Genomic DNA, 21,353 nt, shown 5'->3' with positions numbered 1-21,353 from the left:
CACTGCTTTGCTTTATCTTGGCCAAGTCCCAGTTGTAAATTAGAACTTGTTCTCAACTGGCCTACCTGGATAAAGAAAGAAAAAAAGAAAGAAAAAAAGAACAAATTCTTATTTACAATGACGGCCTACCCCAGCCAAACCTGGGCCAGTTGTGCGCCGCCTTATGGGACTCCTAATCACGGTCGGTTATGATACAGGCTAGAATCAAACCAGGCTCTGTAGTAACACCTCTAGCACTGAAATGCAGTGCCTTAGACCACTGCGCCACTCAATACCCCTATAGAAACCATGTGTTTGATACCGTTCCATTCACTTAACTCTAGCCACCACTGGTCATTAGCAGATCAGCTAATGGCGAATGCTCTGTTTCGTGTAATACAACATACATTGTTTCCTGCTAGATGCTTAATTCTCATAGCACACCTTGGAAAACCAGTGTGATTTATGTCTCTCGCCACAGTAATGCTTCACAGCCGTTGTTTAAAAGCAATTACTGCCATGTGCACTGGTGGCACGCTTTATAAAGTAGACCTTAAGCATCTGCTCATATGTCCTTGTGTTAAGGAGGTGAGCAGACAAGTTTTCTGAACCAAAAGTGTTCAAAACCCAAAGTGTTTCTTAAATCTGAATATTTGTGATTTAGAAGAGTGTTGTGAAAACACTTTGTGGGGTTTCAGTGCATGACAAACGCTCTATCAAAACACAGACACAAAACAAAATCTCTCTCATACAATCAAATGATTAAGAAATGCAAATGATTTATAGCCTAAATATTGATTGATGATGAGGGCATGTGGAGAATATTTTGCGGGGGGAATTCCACATTCATTTTTTTTCTCAGCGCTTTATTTAGACAGATTAGAAACGGGAGTGGACAGAGAAAGACTGAAAGTGGGACAGGTGGAAGTGGGAATTGAACCCTTGAGGCAGTAAGATGGTACATTTCCTTTGAATTTCACAGAAATGTTACACACTGAACCACACAGACACACTGTATTTTTTTCTGGAGTGAATTGAAATGGACAAAAAACAACAAAATGTAATTTTAGTGATTTGTTCATGTAATTCTATCAAAAAATGTAAGAATAAATCCAATTGAATATGTTGCTCAAAATGTAAGTATATTTTCTGAGGATAACCAAAGATTTAAAATTGAGTGGTTGGACTCATTGGGAGTCTGTTTTTAATCTCTTTGCACTTCTTATCTTGCATGTGGCTCTGTTTTTTAGAGGATGTTGGGTAAATTCAACATTTTTACACAGTGTTTGAGGAAAGACAAATATACTTCTATATTAACATGAAGCAGCTTGTTGCGCCATGAAGTGTAATGGGTCATGATGAACAGACATCAAAACCCTCAGGAAAATAACATTCAATGATGAGAGTGACCCATTCCCACATTTACCATTTTTGATGGTAGTGGGAAATACAGTATCCTGCAATGCTTGTTGTAAAACCTCTAGTTAATGTTGGTGGAAGGAGCACTGTGCTCAGCAATGCCTGCCAAAATGGGTTAAACGGGCAAATGATCAGATACATAAATCAATTGTAAACATTCAAATACTCCAGAAACACCAAAATAATATTAAGAGGCTTATAATGTATCTAATTCTGCACCCAACAGAACTCGAAACACCTACACAATGTTTTCAACATTTCCCAGTAGGGCTCCCAGTCCCTGGCAAGGTGTTGCACACTTGATTAAATGGTGTTACAACACACCATGTAATGTTTCAAAACATCTCGGGATGATGTGTTTCAATACTCCAGCAAAGTTAAGGTTTAGTCTCTTTCGTGTTGGTGGCAGCTCAGTTGCCACTAGTTCTGTATCCCAGAAATAAGATGTTACAGTGTGTGTGACGGAGAGTGAGTAGTGGTCCTGTCCTCGCTCATTTGGAGGGAGAGGAGGATGGGGCTACCTCTGGCTGGAGCACCAACAATGTGGCCCTCCAGGGGCCCACGGGGAGAGGCACAGAGCCCTCAGGCATTCAAGCCTCCCTCCCTGCTCTAGCCTCTCCAGATCCAGCCCAGCTCACTCTCTCTCTCTCTCTCACACACACACACACACACACACACACACACGCCCACACACACACAATAGGGATGTTAATCGGTTAGCTGCCAAAAATTCATTTGACCTGTCATGCTTATCGGTCTATAGGTTAATTTGCATAATTTTGTGGAATTAAATTGGCGCGTGTGTATTTTCGTCAGTCGTCATGAATTTGACTTAACACACGCTCACAGCAACAGAGCCTAGTTTGAGGAGCAGAATAGTCTGCCACCTGTAAGATATTGCGAGAGTAGCTCATCAAAAAATCTGCTTCTGTGAGCCCAATCATTACGCAACAAATAATAATTCTAAATGCAATCGCTTGTTAACAACTTTGGTGTCCACGATTAAAAAGGAGATATTTTTATTGAAAAGCGCGCATCCTGTTCGCCATTCGGCTGCATAGGCTATAGCCGGCCTACCGTTGACCATCAGAGCATCACCCACCACTTTGCAATATGAGCTTGAGGCAGTATAATTGTTTGAAATGTTTTACTTTACTTCAAATAAGGAGGCATGTCTTACCTCGCTTCAAAGTAGCCTCGCGAAAATCCATCCATAGAAACGTGGCGGCAGACTAACCCATGCCATTTTAACCAGCATTTCTCTCCCGTTCTATTGGATTTCAAATCTACTTTCTTTATCCTGAAGCCAAAGGCACAATCCTAGTCATATTAGCAACCCTTCATTGTAGTTGCTAAATGTCTAACTGAGATTTTCATTTTCACATATGGAACTGCTCACATTAGGTGCGCAGTGTCGAACAGTTTTCCGCGAATTGCATTTTGGCAAATGTTTGAAAATGACGTTTTGTTAGCTGCTTCATTACAGGAGTTGCATGTTCAATAATAGACTATGGCCTTTTGACTGTACAATGTTAGGCTGGCTATTGTTGCATGTTTCAATGAAGCTCTTAATGAAAAATGTACAGTCCTTGTATGCATGCATAGTATCAGAGGGGAAGAGGGCGAAGCGAGAAGTTTCACTGCGCTTATTTTGGGCCTAAGCTTGTCGCCTGCCTTCCCGCCTTGGGACGACTCCAATTGTTAGTGCGGAAACATAAGCATCTCGTCCTTATATATAGAGCTCTGATAGTATTTTCTGTTGGTCGCATCATTTTATTGTTTCAATTTTTTTTTTAAACATTTGTTGACCGTTAATGAGGGTCAGTTATTCGGCAGCAAAATTTACCCGAAATGTGCATTTTTTTTTAACACACATAGTATTGTTTAACTAACCTTGTGGGAACACACAATTGATTACCCTAACTCAAACCCTAACCTTAACCCTCACCCTAACCTTAACCCCAAAACCTAACCTTAACCATAAACCTTACCTAACTCCTAAAGTTAGGCAGGTAGCCTAGTTGGGTGGCAGGTAGCCTAGTGGTTAAGGTGTTGGGCCAGTAACCGAAAGGTTGCTAGATTGAATCCCAGAGCTGACAAAGTACAAATCTGTCGTTCTGCCCCTGAACAAGGCAGTTAATCCACTGTTCTAAGGCCGTCATTGTAAATAATAATTTGTTCTTAACTGATTTGCCTAGTTAAATAAGTGTTAAGAAACATATTTTTAACACATTCTAACCTTAACCCTAAACCCCTTAGAAATATACTTTTTCCTTGTGGGGACCGACAAAATGTCCCCAGTTGGTCTAAATTTGGTTTGTTTACTATGTCCACACACAAAAAATGTCAACACACACACACACACACACATAGGTCTTTAGTGTGAGGCAGGCAGCAGCGGACTGTCAGCCACAGTGACATCTACAAAAAGCCCAACCAGACTGCAGCATACAGGAAGACAACGGGAAAGCACTCAGGCTCGTGTGTGTGTGTGTGTGTGTGTGTGTGTGTGTGTGTGTGTCTGTGTGTGTGTGTGTGTGTGTGTGTGTGTCTGTGTGCGTGCGTGCGTGCGTGTGTCTGTGTGTGTGTGTGTGTGTGTGTGTGCGTCTGTGTGTGTGTGCGTGCGTGTGTGTGTATGTGTGTGTGTGTGTGTGTGTGCGTGCGTGCGTGCGTGCGTGTGCGTGTGTGCGCGTGCTGTAAAACAAAAAGTATACGTTGATTCCATGTACAATACTGCAGCCCTCTCCCGCCAATCACCTGCCCCCAATCCAACATGTGGTCTCAAGCACCCAGTCAAGTCTTCCTCCCTCCTCTCCTTCATATCCTGCTTAGCCCCCGGTCACAATTCACCCAGGTACCCTACATCTCCCATGCTCCCTCTTTTCTCCTTCCATGCAAATGTCACCCAGGTACCCTACATCTCCCATGCTCCCTCTTTTCTCCTTCCATGCAAATCTAGTAGGCTAGAAGAATAAAAGTCCACCTTGGACACTTTTGGTTTGTGTGGAGTGTGAAGACAATACAACCACTACACACACTTTCCCTTAGTTTAGTTCTCCAGTGTTGTGACACTTGTTTAGACAAGTTGTGAGTTTTCCCTCCTGTAGACATGGAGAGACACATACACCCTTCCTATGTGTTTTGCCGACACACCCCTACAGCACTGCACTTGGATGGCCCGTGAACTTTCACCCCACAACTTTCCTCCCCTCTGCACTAAGTACTTTGTCCGATTGTTTTGTACATTTCTTTGTGTCTTTTGGATTCCTCAAAATCCCTGAATATACTTTCAACCCTTGTGTACAAGGCTTCTCCCTGGGGAGATGTGGGGCTTCGTGCTGGCGTAAGTTTCTCTAACCTGTGTTTCCCCATTTCCTGTATGTGCGGGTCTGTTGCCCCCCTGCAGGTGAGCGAGTTGGAGGTAAACGGGCAGATCGAAGCAGTGTGCGAGTCCGTCTTCAGTGAGATGGAATCCCAGGCGGTGGATGCCCTGGACCTCCCCATGTCGGGCTGCTTCCGTATGCGAAGCCACAGCTACGTCCGTGCAATCGAGAAGGGTTCTTGCTCCCAAGATGAGGAGAGCATGGTGGGGGGCAACATGAGGGCTATCCCACCCTCCCGGACGACCACCACCGTTAGGACCATCCAGAGCAGCACAGGTCAGTCACACGCACTCACACACTCACTCACACTGTACACACACACAAACACATTATGTGCCATAGCGATACAACAAAACTTTAGCTACCTAGCAGTTCAACCCAGACTCTAGGTACAACACATGTAGTATTGAAACCATGCATACGTACAGTATTTGTCCAAATTTGCATATGAAATGTGTACAATGTACAGTGCGGTCCGGAATGATTGGATCTCTTGATGAAGATGAGCAAAAAGAGAGTACATAATTGTAGAATTTGATACTAATACAATTGCTCGTGTATTATATGTATATAATGCATTATGCATGTACTATTGCACTGCTAATGTAAAGGGACATTAATTGGATTAGCGTTGCATGTGTAAATACACTGACAGCTTAGTCCATACAGCACAGGTCGTCTTTCATACTGTAGACATCTCAGCAGTGGGCAGAGGAGTTGAGATTGCAAAGGGCACACACACACACACAGACACACACACACACACACACACACACACACACACACACACACACACACACACACACACACAGACACAGACACACACACACACACACACACACCCCAAAGCCTCAGAACATCACCTTATAAATATTAGATCCCCTCTGTGCAGAACTGTGTCTGTATCTCTACTGGGCCTACCTTTAAGAGATTGTTCCTGCAGATCGAAGTCTGTATGGGGCCCTTATTTTAGCGCTCTGCCTCTCGTCCAGTAAAGCATTGAACTAGAACATTAGTGCATGGGCTGCATGCAGTATTGATGTTGAGTGGTGTTGGCGTTCCGAGTTTACTTTGTCTATTTTTTCCTCCATAAAAATTCACCATCTTGCATTGGGGTGGCAGGGCAGCCTAGTGGTTAGAGCGTTGGTCTAGTAACTGGAAGGTTGCAAGTTCATATCCCCGAGCTGACAAGGTACAAATCTGTTGTTCTGCCCCTGAACAGGCAGTTAACCCACTGTTCCTAGGCCGTCATTGAAAATAAGAATTTGTTCTTAACTGACTTGCCTAGTTAAATAAAGGTAAAGAAAATTGTAGGCACTCAGAGCCTGAGTGCATTCATCTCTCTTTCTTTAATTATCCCGATTAAAAGGCAGTTCTTTCTTCCACCCAGCCAACGAGGTTACAGTCAGCTAATTAAAACCATTTAGCGCAGATTGTAAGGATGGCAAAACCTGTTCAGTCAAGTTAAAGGCACTCCTCGTGATTCAGCGCAAACATTCATTTAGTGCCATTTAAAATTCTGCTCCGTTGATTCCCTTTTCCCTCCCAAGGCAGCGGAGGATAACAATATATTTTACTAAGTCAGTGGGAAGAGTAGGAGGTAAGGTCATCCGGAGATTCGCCACATGTTTATTTAAAATAAACACACAATTATAAGGCAGTGAAGGCTGGAGGAGGAATTTGATGTTTGCGTTTCTTGTTTGGGTAATATTGATCTCTGCGAGGAGAGATTTGTGATAGAGGGCAGCCCCTCCCGGACTCTAGTAGGTCACATCCCAAATGGCACCCTATTCCCTGCATGTAGCCTGCATCCCAAATGGCACCCTATTCCCTGCATAGTGCAATACTTGGGCCATGCACTACTTTTGAGTAGTGCACTATTAAGGGAATAAGGTGCCATTCGGAACACAGAGCTCTAGTCACAGAGGAAGAGGAGGCGAGAGGGACATCATTCATCACATCAAGTGCTATTGGCATGAACTCTACTTGCTGGTGGGCCAGACGTCTGGTCTGGTCTGGTCTGGGAGCAGGAGACAGATAAAACATGATCAAGTACAGGTGGTATTTGATCATGTTTTGTCATGCAGACACACACACACATTATTTAGTTTCAGTTTTAGTGTTAGTGTTAGGGACAGAAAGCATGTGTGGGAGGCTAGGGGCCATTGGGGTTGTATAGTTTTGTGTGTTTTTGGGGATGTCACTTCTTGCAACTGTAGGGCAGTAATACATAAGTTGATGGGCCGGGTCATAGGTTAGCTTAGGTTTAAGTCAATCTCAGTGTGATTTAAAAAAGAATAACATCAAGACTGGTTAAAACAAATATATGGTGGAAGGAATCTCTCACCCATGTCTACACAAATGCAATGCTTTTTAACTTTAGTAGTACGTAAGAAGAATTAAGATAGCTGCCCAGATGATTCTTTCCCCCTGATAGCTAGTGATAGCGATGAACAAGCTAGGCAGAATCTGAAACATCGCCATCTCCAAGCTGCATTTACCTGCCAGATTCAACAGCTTGAAAAAAACAACAGCTTGAAAAAAACAACAGCAGCTTGACAACCCCAATAGCTTGAAAACTGAACATAATACATTGAGGGTTTCATTGTATTTGAGTTAGTTTTGGAGTCGAATATAATAGTTTCCGTATAGTTTTAGTTTGTTAATAAAAAAATGTCATGATTATTTTTAGTTTCAGTTTTTCCATAATAACTTTGCTCCACACCCACACACAAGCATCCACCAACACCCCCCACACATGCACACAGAAAGACAGACACACACCTCTGCCCTGCATCATAGGAGCTGCCTGGAAGTCGATCAATATTCATTTGCTAAGGATGTAAAGGCAACACCCTCCTGCCCCAGACAAACAGACAGACAGCATGTCGTCGGTAGCTGGGGGCTGAGGGATGACTGGCGGAAGCAGCAACAGCTGTTGGCCCTTTAATTCACATCAATTTAGGCGACCCAGATTGAGTCATGTGTTCATGTGATCATGTGACAACTGGAACTATATGGTGAGCCTGGAGCGCTTCGTTAAAAAGCGGTGTAGTTTGTTATCGTCGAGAGCCTTTGGTTGTAGCAGTACTCGGTGCTTTGATTGGGTGTTTGATTGGTTCTGTGATGATAAACTTTGATTTGACTGGCTGTGTGTCTCAGTCTGATAGACCCCTGGCCTTAATTCACTGCAGGGGATTCTGGGTCGATCTAAGTTGAACACGTCCCCATAGAGAGAAGAAAGGAAGAAGAGAGAGCGGGGGAGACTGAGAGAAAGAGAGGCGAGAGGTAGAGGGTGTGGTGTCAGTCATAACATTATTAAGCACTAAAAATCCAGGCGCAGTAGGGGATTGGCCCAGATTACTGTCATGGCGCTGGCACTTTGTAATTCATCACATCCTCACTTCTCCCCTCCTAAGTCCTTGCTCACGTTAAATAATTGTCTACTTCTTTTTCCCTCCTTTCTCACTCTGCCTTCACAGACGCATGCACACAGGCAGGTGGGCAGGGCACGCACGTGTGCACACACACACACACACACACACACACACACACACACACACACACACATACAAACACACAGGTTGCAGAGGGTGCCATGGTGTGAAGCAGCCTGCGTGCAGCCCCTGCAGGTTCAGAGATAAGACACATATATGTAGCAGACTAAACCCCCCACTGAATGACATGAATGCTAAATGGTGTTCAGAAAGAACCTGGCATGTGACAGTGCTGCTGTCAGAATTTGTCCTTCAGGCAGTAGAATACATAATAGATGGGAACAATAATGTGCAGTATTGTAGTGAACGGCGATAGCCAACCCCGCTTGTGGGGTTCAAACACCAGACTGTAGGCAAACTCGCTAACTAACCACTGCTCCAACCGGGTTAATCCACTTCGGGGAGATGGTAACCAGTCTATCATGGCAAGGGTTGCTACTTTCTCTGGATGTGTCGCAAATGCCACCCTATTCCCTATACACCGTGCACTACTCCAGAGACCTACGGGGCCCTCTGAAAGTAGTGCACTATAAAGGAAATAGGGTGCCATGTGGGATGATACATCTCACAGTAAGTACTAGTTAGGTAGATTCATGCTGACAACCAAAGGTAGTGGGTCTCTCTGAACGAGACGTGCCGCAGTGTCACCCCAGCAGACACCAGGCGTGTCCCAAAAGGCACCCTGTTCTCTAGATAGTTCACTACTTTTGAGCAGCGCTCTATAGGATTCCCTGTGGGCCCCGGTCAAAAGTAGTGCACTATACAGGGATTAGAGTGCCATTTTGGGACGCAGAAGTGTTTAGCTCTGTATCACTCACTGGGCTCAGGTTGGCTTTGCTCTCAATGTCATTCTGTTGAATTACAGGATTAGGTAGTAGGACAGTCTTTCTCAGTCACTCAGTCTTTTAGACAGAAGCACACAGAGGCTCATGTCGGGACAAAATAGTATTTATTGCTCACTCTCTATATCTATCTATCTATCTATCTATCTATCTATCTATCTATCTCACTCATCCTGAGTGCTGCGAGAAGACAGTAATGTTATTTTTGGAAGGTTATAGAAGGGGGAAAGCACCCAAATATGCTTTTTGCAGTAAATATCAGTTCATACAACACCACTGAGCAGTCAGTCAAGTTTTGACTGTGCCATGATGATAATAACCCACACCTGCAGACTAAGGCTCGGCCACACAGAGACTCATGAAAAAGGAGGAAATAGTATGTGCATTCATACATTTTTCTTTTCTTTCTCTCCATCAAATCACACAAGTTGCATAAAAAGACGGACAATTTGTGCATCCATCAACGGATGACTCACAAAAAAATTTAATAAAAACATTGGCTCACACAAAATACCTCGTCATCGTACGGACATGATGGAATATGCATTCTTCTTCCCACCCTCTTTCTCCTCTGAGAGTGTTCCAGAGAGAAGCCATCCTAAAAGAAGCAAGAGAAACAGATGTGCAATCAAAAAAATACCCTCTGAAACACACAAACACACTTACGAACACAAAACCCACCGACTCACGGACAGGTGGAGCACAAAGCATCGACATTTCACAGGTTACCTGCCGGGAGGCATACAGAGGATGTGTGCCACATGGCGCCCTATTCCCTTTTATGGTGCACTACTTTTGACCAGGGCAGGGTCAAAAAGAAGGCCCTCTGAAGGGAATAGGGCGCCATTTGGGACGCGGACAGGGCGAGTGGGAAAAGTTTGGCACGGTGGTGAATGTTGCATGTCGTCTGTGAAGGGATGGAAAGAGGAGAAAGAAGTTGCGCAGTACCAGAAGGGGCATTTTGGTTCAAAGCACACAGAAAAAAGTCCCTTTCTGACCACAAGACGCAGATGCTAATCTGTCGTCAAACCCACCTGCCACACTGCAATCCGTATGACTATGTATGCTCATTTTGACCCTCAAAACAGAAGAAAGGAATTCAAAATAAGAGTGGATCTTTTGATCTATTCTGTTAAAAAATGTAGTGTTTAATTGATGCTCTCTCCCACTTCACTTTTCCCTCAGTAATATCAGGTACAGTTCCCTGCGTCCCAAACCCCAGTCTGTTTCCTTATGTAGAGCAATTGCTTTTCACCAGGGCCAATGGAGTGCTGGTAAAATTGTTTGTGCGATATAGCAAATAGGGTGCCATTTGGGACACAGGTCTCGCCTGGGATAGGAATGTTGGTCATGGCATCAGCTCCTTGGGATTGGTTTAATAAAGCTGTGGTGATTCTTCTCTTAAATCTGCAGGGAAAAATCCATACCAATCTGGTAATGTGAGGATTTAAACCGCCTTAAACCCCCAGTCTCCTTCTACACTGGTCCGCCTCCAGTCAAATCTTACACCACTTACATCCTACATCTGTCTTCACTTATCCTGGCTGCCTCCCAGAGCCCAAATCAGTGGTGCACTATGTTGGGAATAGGGTGCCATTTGAACCACAGCCTTGTTCTTCTGTTTAATCTGGTTGGTAGATAGAAGGCTGCTCATCACCTCTCCTCATTCCTTCATCTCCTTCCTCTACATCTGACAGAAAAAAATAGCTTTCCTACTTTGCAGTAATGAGAGGCGTAAAATCAGCTATTCCTTCACTGTGAGGTGACCTTCAATTAAAGCCACTTCTGCATGCAGATCTAAAGCTAGGGAAATCTGCCACCGTGTATCCAGGGCCCTGGTTAAAAGTAGGGCACTATATAGGGAATAGGGTGCCATTTGGGACACATATTTTTCTCCTACCCTGTTTCAATGAGAGCGTCTGCTTCCTGATTTTATATTGAACTACCATGGGATTCCTGTGGCCTTGAATTAGTCAATAGCCCTTTGCTGTACTAAAATGGTGACTGCCTGTTCTTGCATCAGAGAGCTACTTTGTCACATTACATAACCGGACAATGTTTATAAGCGGAATGCGAATTACACCTTGACATTCGTGAGTCTTAGTTTTTTCACGGGACTTCCTATGTGGGTACGCATTCTTTATGGGCCTAATAGTAAAGACAAGTCATTTAACGGTAAAAAGTGCATTACCTTTTAATGTGGCATGAACACAATCCGTCATGATGTTTTCATCTGATTGTCAAACAAATCACTTCAAGAAGGAAGCTACCTTCTTGAAACTGCTTGTCTGAACCTTGATTCAGTGTCATTTTGATTATGCCTGCTCTGCTTGGTATAGCGGGCTATCAAAAAAGCTGAAAAAGAGATTGCAGGTCATGCAAAATAATGTTATCAGGTATATGCTGAATGTCCCCCCAAGGACTCACATAGGGGTACAGGAGTTCCGGGAGGTGGGCTTGTTGCCTTTGGAGTCCAGAGTGGACCAACTTAAACTTAATCACGTGTTTGACATCTTAAATGATCGTGCCCCAGGTTACATGAAAAAACGCATTGATATGGTCTATAACCAACACAGTCACAATAACAGAGCTGTCTTGTAAAATCCCAAGAGTAAACAGTACTGCGAGGAGCACGTTTTTCCATACAGGCATTCGTCTATGGAATAGCCTTCCCTTGGAGATCGAGCAAATAAAAAGCAAAAATAGCTTTAAAAAGCAGGCAAAGTTTTTCATTGGGACAAGGTTGTCTAAGTAAGGGAAACCACTCCACTGACCCTTGTGCCCCCTACTGCTGGTCCGGTGTATTTATTTGAAGGATCGGTATGTTGTGCAATAATAATAATAATAATAATAATAGATTGTTTTAATGTGAAATTAATATGGTTGATTTAAGGTTAGGGTGAAGTGCAGTGAATAGTGCCACTTTTTAGGACGTCAATATAAATGAATGTATTTATGTCTTGTGTTATTGTTTTTACCATCGAGGACCACTTTGGAAACGAGCGTTTTGATGAATACTTTCAAGTGATATACTCTGGGTCCACATTTGCTGTATATGTGTCTGTTGCGCAAAATAAATTAAATTCAATACCTGCACATGTTGGTCCACTCCGAAACAATTCCAGCATCCATACAGTGCACTGCCCTCCCGCCATTTAATGAAAGAGACATCTGTTACAAAACATCAAAAAGTACAATTACATACGACGATTGCCGTTAGGTCTACACTTTTGTAGCCTGAATTAGTTGGTGTCTTGCTGTAAAAAAATATTTTTTTTTTGTAGAAAGAAAAGACAGGACACCTAAAAGGGTTAGTTTAATTTGGAATAAGCTTTTAGTTAATTGTAGTATTTTCCACTGTAGCAGTACAAATGGCATTTTAAACAAATAGGAGAATGGTTAAATTAGCATTATTTAGTTAGATTTCACCAAGTTAGATTTCTGTTGCATTTTGGGGGCCTCATCTCTCATTCTGGGGGGGTTGAGTCCCCTCTGCCCCCCCCCGTAATTTGCACTCTGTCCATAAGCTTTAAATACGGTGCATTTGGAAAGTCTTCAGACCCTTTGGCTTTTTCCACATTTTGTTACGTTACAGCCTCATTCTAACATGGATTCAATCAATCTACACACAATACCCCATAATGACAAAGCAAAAACAGGTTTTTAGAAATATCACATTTACATAAGTATTCAGACCCTTTACTCAGCACTTTGTTGAAGCACCTTACAGAGATTACAGCCTTGAGTCTTCTTGGGTATGACGCTACAAGCATGGCACACCTGTATTTGGGGAGATCTCCCATTCTTCTCAGCAGATCTTCTCAAGCTCTGTCAGGTTGGATGGGGAGCGTTGCTGCACAGCTATTTTCAGGTCTCTCCAGAGATGTTCAAACAGGTTCAAGTCCGGTCTCTGGCTGGGCCACTCAAGGACATTCAGAAACTTGTCCCGAAGCCATTCCTGTGTTGTCTTGGCTGTGTGCTTAGGGTCGTTGTCCTATTGGAAGGTAAACTTTTACTCCAGTCTGAGGTCCTGAGCGCTCTGGAGCAGGTTTTCATCAAGGATCCCTCTGTACTTTGCTCTGTTCATCTTTCTCTCGATCCTGACTAGTCTACCAATCCCTGCCGCTGAAAAATATCCCAACAGCATGATTCTGCCACCACCATGCTTCACCGAAGGCATGGTGCCAGGTTTCCTCCAGACGTGACACTTGGCATTCAGGGCAAAGCGTTCAATCTTGATTTCATCAGACCAGAGAATCTTGATTCTCATGGTCTGAGTCCTTTAGGTGCCTTTTGGCAGACTCCAAGTGGGCTGTCATGTGCCTTTTACTGAGTTGAAGTTGTAGAAACATCAGGATGCACCTGGCTCAATTTTGAGTCTCATAGCAAAGGGTCTTAATACCCAAATAAATAATGTATTTGTTTTTTATTTGTAATAAATTTGCTATAATTTCTAGAAACCTGTTTTGCTTTGTCATTATCGGCTATTTTTTAAAATTCCATTTTAGAATTAGGCTGTAATGTAACAATGTGGGAAAAGTCAAGGGGTCTGAGTACTTTCCGAAGGCACTGTAGATGTTACATAGATTTTGTATATTTTCAGCAGGTAGTTCTAAAAGTAACACAGACATTTGTGTACTGCTACGTCACTTTAGGCGGTGCATGTGCCAGTGTGCCGTGCATGTGGGCACTGTTGATGTTCTAACATGACATTCTCTGTTTGTTTGGACTCCTGATAACTATGATATTTTGTTGCAAAAAGGGTTTAGAAAAATAAACTTTTAATCAGATCTGCTGCATGAACATGGAGTTAGGCCTGTAAAGCTTCAAAATATACTTTTAGAGTCAATGTTATGTGAGTCTGTGTAAATCTGTGTAAGAGTTGGTATTTGAGGTCAAGGCTGGTCAACACTGCCCCTAGGGGCTTGGTGTAGCATAGCGATTTTGGCAGTCCACTGACTCTGTTTATGGGGAACATGCTGTGAATTCCAACATCTCTATGGTTGTGTCCCTGGCAGCCTTTTCCCTACGTAGCACACTACTTTTGACCAGAATGGTGTGATTAAGGACACTGAGAATGGCACATTGCCTCATCTCCTACTGCCTTGCAGTACAACTACCTCTATCAGAGCTAGAGGAAGGCAACAGGAGGTATGAAGGCCACATTGAGAGTGCATCAGTGAAGCTCATTCAAAACTCCTTGTGATATTGATACATGGAAGGCCTAATGTAGGGAGCGTCTGTTATGACGTTCAAAGACACATCTCTCGGCTTCACGGTGTTGCTGTCGGTTACTGTGGATTGGCCATCTGCTCGCTCAGATATTTGAATGTGAGGGTCAAAGCTTTGGAAAGTCAAATATGTTACAGTAAAGTTCCCTCAATAATCCAAAATCATTTGTTAGTTACTTGGTCAAAAAAATCCTATAGAGATTTCTTGGCTCTAAATTCTTTTGAATTAATACAGATTTCAAAAATGCGTATTTTGAAAACAGAATAAACGCTTTGACAAGTTTGCATTGGTGTTTATTCTGTGAATGTTGATGATTACAGTACCAGTCAAAGGTTTGGACACACCTACTCGTTAAAGGGTTTTTCTTTATCTTTACTAATTTCTACATTGTAGAATATGAAATAACACATATGGAATCATGTAGTAACCAAAAAAGAAAAAAAATCCAAATATATTGGATATTTTAGATTCTTCAAAGTAGCCGGCCTTTGCCTTGATGACAGCTTTGCACACTCTTGGTATTCTCTCAACCAGCTTCATGAGGAATGCTTTTTCAGCAGTCTATAAAGGAGTTCCCACATATGTTGAGCACTTGTTGGCTGCTTTTCCTTCACTTTACGGTCCAACTCATCCCAAACCATCTCAATTGGGTTGAGGTCAGGTGATTGTGAAGACCAGGTCATCTGATGCAGCACTCCATCACTCTCCTTCTTGGTCAAATAGCCCTTACACAGTCTGGAGGTGTGTTGGGTCATTGTACTGTTGAAAAACAAATGATAGTCCCACTAAGCGCAAACCAGATGGGATGGCGTATCGCTACAGAATGCTGCGGTAGCCATGCTGGTTAAGTGTGCCTTGAATTCTAAATAAATTACAGACAGTGTCACCAGCAAAGCATCCCCACACCATCAGACCTCCTCCTCCATGCTTCACGGTGGGAACCACACATGTGGAGATCACTTGTTCACCTACTCTGCATCTCACAAAGACATGGCGGTTGGAACCAAAAATCTCAAATTTGGACTCAATCAAACCAAAAGGACAGATTTCCACCAGTCTAATGTTCATTGCTTGTGTTTCTTGGCCCAGGCAAGTCTCTTCTTCTTATTGGTGTCCTTGAATAGTGGTTTCCTTGCAGCAATTCAACCATGAAAGCCTGATTCACGCAGTCTCCTGTGAACAGTTGATGTTGAGATGTGTCTCAATCTGTGGCTGTTAACTCTAATGAATTTATCCTCTGCAGCAGCGGTAACTCTGGGTCTTCCTTTCCTGTGGTCGTCCTCATGAGAGCCAGTTTCATTATAGCGCTACGGTGGCTTCCGTGACTGCACTTCAAGAAGTTCTTAAAATTTTCCTGATTGACTGACCTTCATGTCTTAAAGTAATGATGAACTGTCGTTTCTCTTTGCTTATTTGTGCTGTTCTTGCCATAATATGGACTTGTTTTTTTTAATCAAATAGGGCTATCTTCTGAATACCAACCCTACCTTGTCACAACAACACAACTGATTGTCTCAAACGCATTAAGAAGGAAAGAAAGTCCACAAATTAACTTTTAACAAGGCACAACTGTTAATTCAAATGCATTCCAGGTGACATAAAGCTGGTTGAGAGAATGCCAAATATGTGCAGAGCTGTCATCAAGGCAAAGGGTGACTACTTTGAAGAATCTAAAATGTATTTGTTTAACACATTTTTGATCACTACCTGATTCCATGTGTAATTTTTTAGTTTTGATGTGTTCACTATTATCCTACAATGTAGAAAATAGTAAAAAAATAAAGAAAAACCCTTAAATGAGTAGGTGTGTCCAAACTTTTGACTGGTACTGTATATCTTGCCTGGCTACCTGTATATCATTCCTGGCTACCACTCCTTGCTCCGGCCAAACGCTACGCCACGCCCACAGACTTTATTTGTTCTCCACAATGAGTATGGGATCTGAGTACCTCCCCGACCCTTCACAACACATTTGGGGCTGTCTGATTGTTCCAGAAACCGATGGGTTGGGCCAGTTCCAGAACACATGTGGTCAAAGCGGCAGTTTGAAATTGTGTCATTGGCTTTGATGCCCTGATTTGGTTAGAGACGATCCAATAGCTGATGGCTTTGTTTTGTACAATGCCCCTTGTGCCCCTCATCACCACAAATGATGTAGTGAACGACAGAGCAGCAGAAGAATTTAGTGTGAGCAGTGATGTAAAGTACTTAAGTAAAAATACTTTAAAGTACTACAGTACTTAAGTAGTTTTTTCAGTATGTACGTTACTATTTATTTAGCTTTTACTCCACTACATTCCTGATGAAAATGATGTGCTTTTTACTCCATACATTTTCCCTGACACCCAAAAGTACTCGTTACACTTTGAATGCTTAGCAGGACAGGAAAATGGCCAGTTCACACTTTCAAGAGAACATCCCTGGTCATCCCTACTGCCTCTGATCCGGTGGACTCACTAAACACAAATGCTTCATTTGTAAAGTGTTGGAGTTTGCCCCTGGCAAGCCGTAAAAACAATTAAAATAATTAGTCGTGCCTTCTGGTTTGCTTAATACAAGGAATGTGAAATAATTTATACTTTTACTTTTGATATTTAAATATATTTTAGCAATTACATTTAATACTTAAGTATATTTAATACCAAAGACTTTTAGACTTTTACTCATGTAGTATTTTACTGGGTGACTTTAAATTTACTTGAGTCATTTTTATTAAGGTATCTTTACTTTTACTCAAGTATGACAATTAGGTACTTTTTCCACCACTTAGTGTGAGTCGTCAGGCTACATTATACAGTGGCTTGCGAAGTATTCAACCCCCCTTGGCATTTTTCCTATGTTGTTGCCTTACAGCCTGGAATTAAAATTGATTTGGGGGGGGGGGGGGGGTTGTATCATTTGATTTACACAACATGCCTACCACTTTGAGGATGCATAACAAGAAATGAGACAAAAAAAACTGAACATTTGAGCATGCATAACTATACCCCCCCCCCCAAAGACAATACCTTTTGCAGCAATTAGAGCTGCAAGTCGATTGGGGTATGTCTCGATTAGCTTGGCACATCTAGCCCTGGGATTTTTACCCATTTTTCAAGGCATAACTGCTCCAGCTCCTTCAAGTCGGATGGGTTCCCACAGATTCTCAATTGGGTTGAAGGCTGGACTTTGACTAGGCCATTCCAAGACATTTAAATGTTTCCCCATAAACCACTTGAGTCTTGCTTTAGCAGTATGCTTAGAACCATTGTCCTGCTGGAAGGTGAACCTCCATGCCAGTCTCAAATCTCTGGAAGAATGAAACAGGTTTCCCTCAAGAATTTCCCTGTATTTAGCGCCATCCTTCAATTCTGACCAGTTTTCCAGTCCCTGCCGATGAAAAACATCCCCACAGCATGATTCTGCCACCACCATGCTTCACTGTGGGGATGGGGTTCTCGGGTGATGAGAGGAGTTGGGTTTGCGAAAGACACAGTGTTTATCTTGATGGCCAAAAAGCTCAATTTTAGTCTCATCTGACTAGAGTACCTTCTTCCATATGTTTCGGGAGTCTCCCACATGCCTTTTGGCAAACACTTTAAGCAATGGCTTTTTTCTGGCCACTCTTCTGTAAAGCCCATCTCTGTGGAGTGTACGGCTTAAAGTGGTCCTTTTCTGTAAAGCCCAGCTCTGTGGAGTGTACGGGTTAAAGTGCTCCTATGGACAGATACTCCAATCTCCGCTGTGGAGCTTTGCAGCTCCTTCAGGGTTATCTTGGTCTTTTTGTTGCCTCTCTGATTAATGCCCTCCTTGCCTGGTCCGTGAGGTTTGGTGGGACGCCCACTTTTGGCAGGTTTACTGTGGTGCAATATTTTTTACTTTTTTTAATAATGGATTTAATGGTGCTACGTGGGATGTTCAAAGTTTCTGATGTTTTTTTTACCCAACCCTGATCTGTACTTCTCCACAACTTTGTCCCTGACCAGTTTGGAGAGCTCCTTGGTCTTCATGGTGCCTCTTGCTTGGTGGTGCCCCTTGCTTAGTGGTGTTGCAGACTCTGGGGCCTTTCAGAACAGGTGTGTGTGTATATATATATATATATATATATATATATATATATATATATATATATGAGGAATGCTATATATACAGTATATATATATACTGAGATCATGTGACAGATCATGTGACACTTTGATTGCACACAGGTGGACTTTATTTAACTAATTGTGTGTCTTCTGAAGGTAATTGGTTGCACCAGATCTTATTTAGGTGCTTCATAGCAAAGGGTGTGCATACAAATGCATACACCACTTTTCCGGGGGGTTTTCAGTTATATTTTTCATTTCACTTCACTAATTTTGACTTTTTGTGTATGTCCATTACATGAAATCCAAATAAAAATCCCTTTAAATTACAGGTTGTAATGCAACAAAATAGGAAATACGCCTAGGGTAATGAATACTTTTGCAAGGCACTGTATCTGATAACCAATACTGTAACTTCCTCATCTGATACTGTTGTAAAGCATGTCTGACACTAGGGGGCAGATATGAGAATATACTATGTAGGATGGTAGACGGTACAGTCTGCTCGCAATGCAATAAGGGATAACATTTCAAATTCAATTTGTTAAAGAGCCATCTCAATTCACCTGTCACTGTCAACGGTGAAGTATAGCCTTATATGCCATCTGCCAATATCACTGTACTTTAACGTAGGCCTACCTACTTGCCAGAGTTTGGGTGTAACAAACGGTCGTGTAAGGCTACATAACTTTAGTGACAAACTGCATTTTAAAAAATCACGTTTTTTTTTGTTGGCAACACCCGTGTGCTGATAGTGCAAGCCGGGACAGCTTCTTTTCCACTGCATGTCTGTGAGTAGGGCAGAGGGGCGCAACGTTGGCATTGCTCACTGCTGCGCGTCCCTCCTGAAATCGAATCATAGGCTACGCGAGGAAGAGAGGGCAAGCACCGCCACCAAATCAAACGAAGCTGTGGCTAGAGAGAGAGCGAAACGCCCTAAATCTGATGCCTTTTTCCTTCACTTCACCGTATTTCTGTAACTTGTTCGGTATGTGTGACCACTGGATACGCTTTTGTGAGTAATGTCTCTTCTTCTTCCTCTCTACCTATGAATGAGTTGTGTTTCTTCGTTCGTGTGATTGTGCCAGCCGGGAGGTGGCCTCGCGCCCATGCTAGAGTCTTTCTGCTTACTCATGCTTGATGAGAAGAGCATAAACAAAGGACTCGATTTGTGATATGATATGATATTGATATGACAAATCTGCGTATTTGTATATCATGTGGACCTTTTACATAAACCAACATGAATAGAAAAAAATATATTAACAATGGGCTAATAAGTATAATAGTAATAATTGTGTGTTTTCCAACTTGATTGAAAATGACAATCATGACAATCATGACTGTTCGTCATTGTCACAGTTATAGGTGTACTGTGTTGTAGGCTACAACAAATTGTTTGAAATATAAAAACATATTTTGTAAGAGCATACTGTGATAAGCTTCCATGCTATTTCTCAATTGCCATTAGTGAGAGTGCAGTGCGATTCCGGTCAGCCCAGATATTTTGAACTGTTTCCAGCTGCCAGTCTATTTTAGTGAATTTTTATTTTAGTGACTTATCTTTATTGTGGGATAGCAGGTGCACAACACATGGTACAAGCCTGGAACCATGTCATACATTTTCATTCCATTTTCCTACCAAACCATGTACACAGAGGTACACAGAAACAAGCCCTGAAATAGCATATGAACACATAGCCTATAGCATGGGTAGTCAACGCTTACCCTAAGAGGTCCGGAGCCTGCTGGGTGTCTGTTCTACCAGACAATTAATTGCACCCATGAGGTCCAGAGTTGAGTTTGAGGGGCCTATATGGCTTTGACATGTCTGGAAAGAGACATAGACCGCAAGGGGAGGGGAATTTCCGGGGTTGTTCTTACAAAGTAACAAGGCTTTATGGGAAACCAGGTCTGCCAGCCCTGCATCAGTTGCTGGTCAGAGCAAGGTAGGATGGGATAGGTGATAGGTTGAGGGTCCCAGCCGTGTGACAGACGAGTCGCCTGCATCCCACACCCGGCAACCCCTCCCCTGTCCCCTCCCTGGGCCCTCTGTGAATTAGTCATAGGCAAAATGGTTATGTCCCAAATGGCATTCTATTCACTATTTAGTGCGTAGCTTTCTGGTCAAAAGTAGTGCACTATATACAGTGGGGCAAAAAAGTATTTAGTCAGCCACCAATTGTGCAAGTTCTCCCACTTAAAAGGATGAGAGAGGCCTGTAATTTTCATCATAGGTACACTTCAACTATGACAGACAAAATGAGGGGAAAAAATCAAGAAATTCACATTGTAGGATTTTTAATAAATGTATTTGCAAATTATGGTAGAAAAATAAGTATTTGGTCAATAACAAAAGTTTATCTCAATACTTTGTTATATACCCTTTGTTGGCAATGACAGAGGTCAAACGTTTTCTGTAAGTCTTCACAAGGTTTTCACACCCTGTTGCTGTTATTTTGGCCCATTCCTCCATGCAGATCTCCTCTAGAGCAGTGATGTTTTGGGGCTGTTGCTGGGCAACACGGACTTTCAATTCTCTCCAAAGATGTTCTATGGGGTTGGAGATCTGGAGACTGGCTAGGCCACTCCAGGACCTTGAAATGCTTCTTACGAAGCCACTCTTTCGTTGCCCGGGCGGTGTGTTTGGGATCATTGTCATGCTGAAAGACCCAGCCACGTTTCATCTTCAATGCCCTTGCTGATGGTAGGCTTTGTTACTTTGGTCCCAGCTGTCTGCAGGTCATTCACTAGGTCCCCCCGTGTGGTTCTGGGATTTTTGCTCACCGTTCTTGTGATCATTTTGACCCCACGGGGTGAGATCTTGCGTGGAACCCCAGATCGAGGGAGATTATCAGTGGTCTTGTATGTCTTCCATTTCCTAATAATTTCTCCCACAGTTGATTTCTTCAAACCAAGCTGCTTACCTATTGC

General features: G+C 42.7%; 1 protein-coding gene and 2 long non-coding RNA genes across 4 annotated transcripts in view; 2 read left to right on the top strand and 1 right to left on the bottom strand.

The window, feature by feature from the left end:
* Positions 1-21,353, top strand: part of dlgap1b (DLG associated protein 1b) — a 274,671-nt gene that overhangs the window by 171,040 nt on the left and 82,278 nt on the right. For both annotated transcript variants that reach the window (XM_021563015.3, XM_021563016.3), the window contains exon 6: positions 4,805-5,057. In XM_021563015.3, coding sequence (XP_021418690.2) covers positions 4,805-5,057 — 253 coding nt within the window. The remainder of the gene's footprint in view (positions 1-4,804; positions 5,058-21,353) is intronic.
* Positions 9,622-20,275, bottom strand: LOC149977438 (uncharacterized). Its single transcript, XR_016486651.1, has 3 exons — positions 20,148-20,275; positions 12,212-12,291; positions 9,622-9,718 (listed from the first exon to the last, which is right to left on the bottom strand). It is a non-coding gene; the product is annotated as an uncharacterized LOC149977438 (long non-coding RNA).
* Positions 19,307-21,353, top strand: part of LOC149977437 (uncharacterized) — a 38,004-nt gene continuing 35,957 nt past the window's right edge. Inside the window, exon 1 of the long non-coding RNA XR_016486652.1 lies at positions 19,307-19,434. This is a non-coding gene — a long non-coding RNA (uncharacterized LOC149977437). The remainder of the gene's footprint in view (positions 19,435-21,353) is intronic.

This window comes from Oncorhynchus mykiss, chromosome 15, assembly GCF_057628025.1.
Source record: "Oncorhynchus mykiss isolate SJ-2025 chromosome 15, ASM5762802v1, whole genome shotgun sequence".
In the NCBI taxonomy this organism is placed as follows: Eukaryota; Metazoa; Chordata; class Actinopteri; order Salmoniformes; family Salmonidae; genus Oncorhynchus; species Oncorhynchus mykiss.
Note: the sequence above shows the minus strand (reverse complement) of the source record. Positions and strands in the feature narration are given on the sequence as shown.